The following is a 6,000-nucleotide window of genomic DNA, read 5'->3' on the forward strand; positions in this document are numbered from 1 at the left end:
TTGTACGTGGCCAGTTGTGCGCAATGCCAGGCGCACAAATCTCTCTCAGCAGCTCCGGCCGGACATCTACAACCTGTGACGCCTCCCAGTTCTCCGTTCGAACAAATTGGCATTGACCTGGTGGGCCCTTTTCCGCGTTCATCGAAAGGCAACAGATGGATTGTGGTATGTGCTGACCATCTTACTCGGTACTGCGAGACTGCTGCCCTGCCATCCGCGACTGCTGGTCAAGTGTCGTCCTTCCTTCTCCATTCTATCATACTGCGTCATGGGCCCCCTCGCGTCATCATAAGTGACCGTGGACGTCAATTCACGGCAGACGTTGTCGAACAACTTCTCCGTATGTGTGGCTCAGAGCTCAGACACTCGACGCCTTATCACCCGCAGACGAATGGTCTCGTCGAGCGAACAATTCGAACACTGGTGAATATGCTTTCTATGTACGTTGCTTCGAACCACAAGAACTGGGACGATGTCTTGCCGTTCGTCACATACGCGTTTAATACTTCCCAACATGAGACCACCGGCTACAGCCCGTTCTTCCTCCTCTATGTTCGACCCCCCCGTTATACTCTGGATACAATATTTTCCTTCTCTGATCGGGACCAATCAGAAATCTCCCTAGCAGAAACTCTTTGTCTCGCCGAAGAAGCTCGTCGTCTTGCTCGTTTACGTACAATAGCCTCGCAAGACAGATCGAAAGTTCGTTATGACAGCAAGCACCGGCAGGCCACATATATTCCGGGAGATCTCGTGTTGGTGTGGAAGCCTTTACGCAAACGTGGCTTGTGCCAAAAACTGCTCGCGCACTACATCGGACCTTTTGTTATCCTTGACCGCCTGAGCGCAGTCGACTACCGCATCGCACGTCTTACAGCTAGCGGGAGACGTTCCAGAAAGACAGAGGTCACGCATGTCGCTCGCCTGAAGCCTTTCAGTCAACGCGACACTGCATGAAACGCGCGGCGCGCTTTGTCTGCGAGGGGGGAAATGTTACGCCACGTATGTGCCGGACGAAGAAGGAAAAAGAAGCAAGGGGTGTGGAAGAAGAAGATCATCATCATCTGCCTGCGCCGATACGGCTCGTCCCTCGAACCGTGTATCAATAAACCCCCAGACGCCTACTGAGGTCGTAACAGAGCTCGGGTAACAGGTCGCGGGATCGAATACCGGCTGCGGCGGCTGCATTTCTGATGGAGGCGGAAACGTTGTAGGCCCGTGTACTCAGATTTGGGTGCACGTTAAAGAACCCCAGGTGGTCGAAATTTCCGGAGGCCTCCACTGCGGCGTCTCTCATAATCATGTGGTGGTTTTGGGACGTTAAATCCCACATATCAATCAAATCATGAGGTTTCAATCATTATAAGCTCTTTTTTTTCTTCATGGGACTTTATGTGGTTAATATAGACCACACCTGAGTGGGAAGGCACATCTAAGAACATAAGCCCACAACGTGTATGAATGCACGTACATGTCATCGTAATCATCATCATCAGCCTGAATACGTCCACTGTGTGATTACGTCCACTGCAGGACAAAGGCATCCTCCATGATCCGCCAGTCAACCCGGTCCTGTGCTTGCTGCTGCCAATTTATACCCGCAAACTTCTTAATCTCATCTGCCCACCTAATCTCCTGTCTCCCCGTAACCCGCTTGCCTTCTCTGGGAATCCAGTTAGTTACCCTTAATGACCAGCGGTTGTGTTGTCTACGCTCTACATCCCCGGCCCATGTCCATTTCCTTTTCTTGATTTCAACTATCATATCATTAACCCCCGTTTGTTCCCGAGTCCACTCTGCTCTCTTCTTGTCTCTCAAGGTTACACCTACCATTTTCCTTTCAATTGCTCGCTGCGTCGTCCTTAATTAAAGCTGAACCCTCTTTGTAAGTCTCCAGGTTTCTGCCCCGTAACTAAGTACTGGTAATATACAGCTGTTATATACCCTCCTCTCGAGAGACAGTGGCAATCTACCTGTCATAGTTTGAGAGTGCTTGCCAAATGTGCTCCGCCCCATTCTTATTTTTCTAGCCACTTCAATTCTTCTAGTCACTTCATGTACATGTGTGCAGGCGTATACCAGAGGCACACGGACGAGGCTCTAGGGGGCCACGCCATCAGGCTGCTGGGATGGGGCGTCGAGAATGGCGTCCCCTATTGGCTGGCCGCGAACTCGTGGAACACCGAATGGGGAGACAAAGGTCAGTGACCCGTTAAAAAGAAAAAAAAAATCTGTGCTTGCTTTTGCTGCAGGCGCGTACGTTGAATGACGTTTGTCTCACGACTAAAAAGGTTAGAACGAGAAGAAAGTCCATTATTACATATTTCTCATCGTCTTTGTTGCTGTATTTTGATTAACACATGCGGCGCGCATCAAAGACAAGACGCGTTCAGCCCCCCCCCCCCCTAAAAGTTATGATGCACGCATTACAACAACAACAACAACAACAACAACAACAACAACAACAACAACAACAACAACAACAACAACAACAACAACAACAACAACAACAACAACAACAACAACAACAACAACAACAACAACAACAACAACAACAAATTATTATTATAGAGAAAGTGATGTGTTTCTGTTGCCTGTGCTGCTTTCGAGAAGATGTACGTTAGGATGCAGCTGAAAATCATGGAGTACTTTTTGTGCACGGAAATGATGGCCGGACACATATTTGTGGTATCTTGTTTGTATTTCTTAGTCTTGATGTATTGCTATCTACTGAACCATGTATTTACCAGCTAATCACAGAATTCCTTTAGTTGGTTTCGCATTCGGGGTTGAATTAACAAAGCGCCTCTTTCTCAAAGCCTCATTCTCGTTTTTCCAATTATACAAGCCCTATAGTGCATGTGTGTACATAGTGCATCCGATTATTTATTATTCTTTTATTATTCTTAATTTTTCGTGTCTTCATGCGTATCTTTTACGTTACTTTCATGATATTGGGATAGCCGGCTCTAACGTAGCCTACCCCCCGATATTTCTTGCCAAATATAAATAAAAAATGATATATGTATTAGCCTGACATCGCTGATGACAGGCTCGGCATGAACGTTGGCTGAAATTTTTTGTCGCGAAGAACATTAGTATAAGACGCTTCCGCGTGTACGAATCCTGAGTGCTGGTCATGTGCCTGACAAATTACGGAAGCGTAAGGAATGATGCCCACGCGGTAATGCGTAATTTACAATCCACGTCAAGTGAAACCCGAACAGCAGCAAGTCTTCGCGTAGTATAGAGCGTGCCGTCCACTTATCACCGTGGACAGTTGCGAGCATCCTGTTCGACATCTGTGCGCACAAATGCGCACCTGTTCATGGTGGTAGGCGGATGGCGTGCAATATACCATCGCGAAGGCTAGCCGCGGTTCGGGTGTCATTTGACGCTGATAGTACAGTGCACTCGTCATACCAAGCGCATTTCAGCTACAGTACGCGAAAACAAGGCAAAATGGACTCGAGGCGAATAAAGAATGGGTAGAAGTGCTGTTACTTCTGAGCTTTCCCGTTCGAGTTTCTGTTGGTGGTTACTTCAGAGCGGGTTTTATATAGTATTATTGCGCCAATATCATCGTTTTTCTAGTACGCGTATTGTCTCAATAGCCATGTTAACAATACCACAGCTCTCTTTACCGTGGCTACTAAGGTACACGTTTACCTACAACAGATCGAATACGCCTTTGGACGTACGCGGTGAAAGGTTCACAACGTCACCGTTTTTCAACAACCCACGCTTGATTAAAAAAAAAGAAAGATTGCGAAGCACGTATGGCGTCCTTTGTAGTAGCCTGCCCCTTTCGGGAACACCTGTCACGATGCAGGTGCAAAATGAGGATAGGGTTGGGTTGGAAAACGGCCCTTTAGACGCATTGGGTGCACGTGCCATCACGTACTTAACATATTTATTTATTTATTTATTTATTTATTTATTTATTTATTATTTTTTTATTAAGTACCTGCTTCGCCAAGGCATTACAACAAAAAGGGTACAGTACATATGATCAAACACATAAAAACGTTCATAAATCATGGAAAAAATCATCATTCGAATCAATAAAGACTATTTTCGGTGGCAGAGCGTTCCATTCTCTTATAGTGCGGACAAAGAAAGAGTAGCAAAAAGCGTCACCCCCAAAAGGAATCTCAAGTATTTTTAAGTGATGATCGCGTCTTTGAGAAACATAGTTGGGTGGTTGAAAATACAATTGCCTGATGATCTGTGTTCCCGAATGATAAATGCTATGAAAGAATTTTTAATCTGAGGTTTCGACGATGGTTTTCAAGAACATCCCAATTTAATGTTATTCTGCTCTCTCTCACACTAAGATTCCTGTCGTAATTTCCAAGAACAAATCGAATTGCTCTATTATGAACTTTTTCAAGTTTATCTGTAAGTTCCTTAGTATATGGGTCGCAGGAGACACACGCATACAATAAGAACGTCGCTACTCCCACGTCTGAAATATGAAATTTGTGCCATTTTCTAAGTGCTAAAACTGCTACTGAATTTCGCATCATTAGTCAACGGAAGAAAAAAAAAAGAAATGAGCTAGGTTCTTGTAAGTGTTGTATCACGACAGGTATAGTTCAATGCGTTTTAAAGAGAAAGCGACAATGTCGTTATGACGCATGCCGGACCATGACTTGAAACAAGCACTAACATAACTAAAATCAAACGCGACTCGAGATGATACTGTCTGAAAGCATGTGCCGGCAGTTTGCACACACCAAATGGTCCCTTATATAAACACGAGAAAAGCCCCCCTGCCTCCCCTTCTGGTATATTTTACAGCCACGCACTCAAACTTCCAACTGCGGCACAAATCGGCAGGCGGAGCATTTGTGATCACAAGCATGGAAAAAAAAAAAAAACTGGATTGAAACTAAACACTGCCGAGTGCGTCCTGAAAACAAAAAAAAAAAACAAAACAAAACAAAAAATGGTATACTGGAAACAGAAGTGTCGATAAAAATTCATAAAGACGTTAGCAGTATTTACGGACATAATGAACTTTTCCATCCAGCGTAATGTGCACACCTACTTATTGCGATGTACCTTTCATCATAGCAATACATCTCTGAGGATTTTCGCTGGGTTTTACCGCCTAACATGAACACATTGGGATGTGTAATGTGACAGTGAAGATCACACACACACACACACACACACACACACACACACACACACACACACACACACACACACACACACACACACACACACACACACACACACACACACACACACACACACACACACACACGCACACGCACACACACACACACACGCACACGCACACGCACACGCACACACACACACACACACGCACACGCACACACACACACATTCTCTAAAAACCAGATTCAACTGGCTGGCTATAGCAAGGCCGAACCCCTTTTGCTGCCGAAATACGCGTGAGCGTATACACAGAACGTGGGGTAATGTTCAAACGATCGACTGACAGATCTGATATTTACCATTCGCAGGCTTCTTCAAGATTCTTCGCGGATCAGACGAGTGTGGCATCGAAGACGACGTGGTTGCCGGCCTTCCTAGATACTGAGGTTCCTCACGCGCATTTACGTCAGCCAACGAGAACAGCTCGACGTGATGGGTTTTGCTGTGGTGTGTACTCAACTCAGCCGTCTCCACATGTTTTTGGTTTCTCTAGCGATATGGTAATTCACGTTCGTTTTTGCAGAAGGTGCCGTCAATAAAGGTCGACAGTAAAGTTGCTGGCTGTTGCTTAAATGCTTGAAAAAGAAGGTATTTCAGTGATGCGTCTGCGCTGCGAGCTCGAAGGTGCTTTAAACAACCCAAATGTTAAAATTTAGCTGCGGTGCTGCAGATATGCACGTGTCCACAATGAACACGTACCCATGAAAATTCTTCAAAATGTTGCTGTAACAACAAAGCTACAATCGTTTGATGATTGAAACACGGCCCTCAATCGTCTTGCCCTTTTCTTTGCTATACGCTTCAATCGTT

At 45.5% G+C, this 6,000-nt stretch overlaps 1 protein-coding gene across 2 annotated transcripts in view; it reads left to right on the forward strand.

Moving 5' to 3' along the window:
• Positions 1 to 5,748, forward strand: part of LOC119188261 (cathepsin B) — a 34,126-nt gene extending 28,378 nt beyond the window's left edge. For both annotated transcript variants that reach the window (XM_075895836.1, XM_075895839.1), the window contains 2 exons: positions 2,072 to 2,200; positions 5,499 to 5,748. In XM_075895836.1, the coding sequence (XP_075751951.1) occupies positions 2,072 to 2,200; positions 5,499 to 5,575 (206 nt within the window). In that variant the 3' untranslated portion in view covers positions 5,576 to 5,748. The remainder of the gene's footprint in view (positions 1 to 2,071; positions 2,201 to 5,498) is intronic.
• The last annotated feature ends 252 nt before the right edge of the window (positions 5,749 to 6,000 follow it).

Source organism: Rhipicephalus microplus, chromosome 1 (genome assembly GCF_043290135.1).
Source record: "Rhipicephalus microplus isolate Deutch F79 chromosome 1, USDA_Rmic, whole genome shotgun sequence".
In the NCBI taxonomy this organism is placed as follows: Eukaryota; Metazoa; Arthropoda; class Arachnida; order Ixodida; family Ixodidae; genus Rhipicephalus; species Rhipicephalus microplus.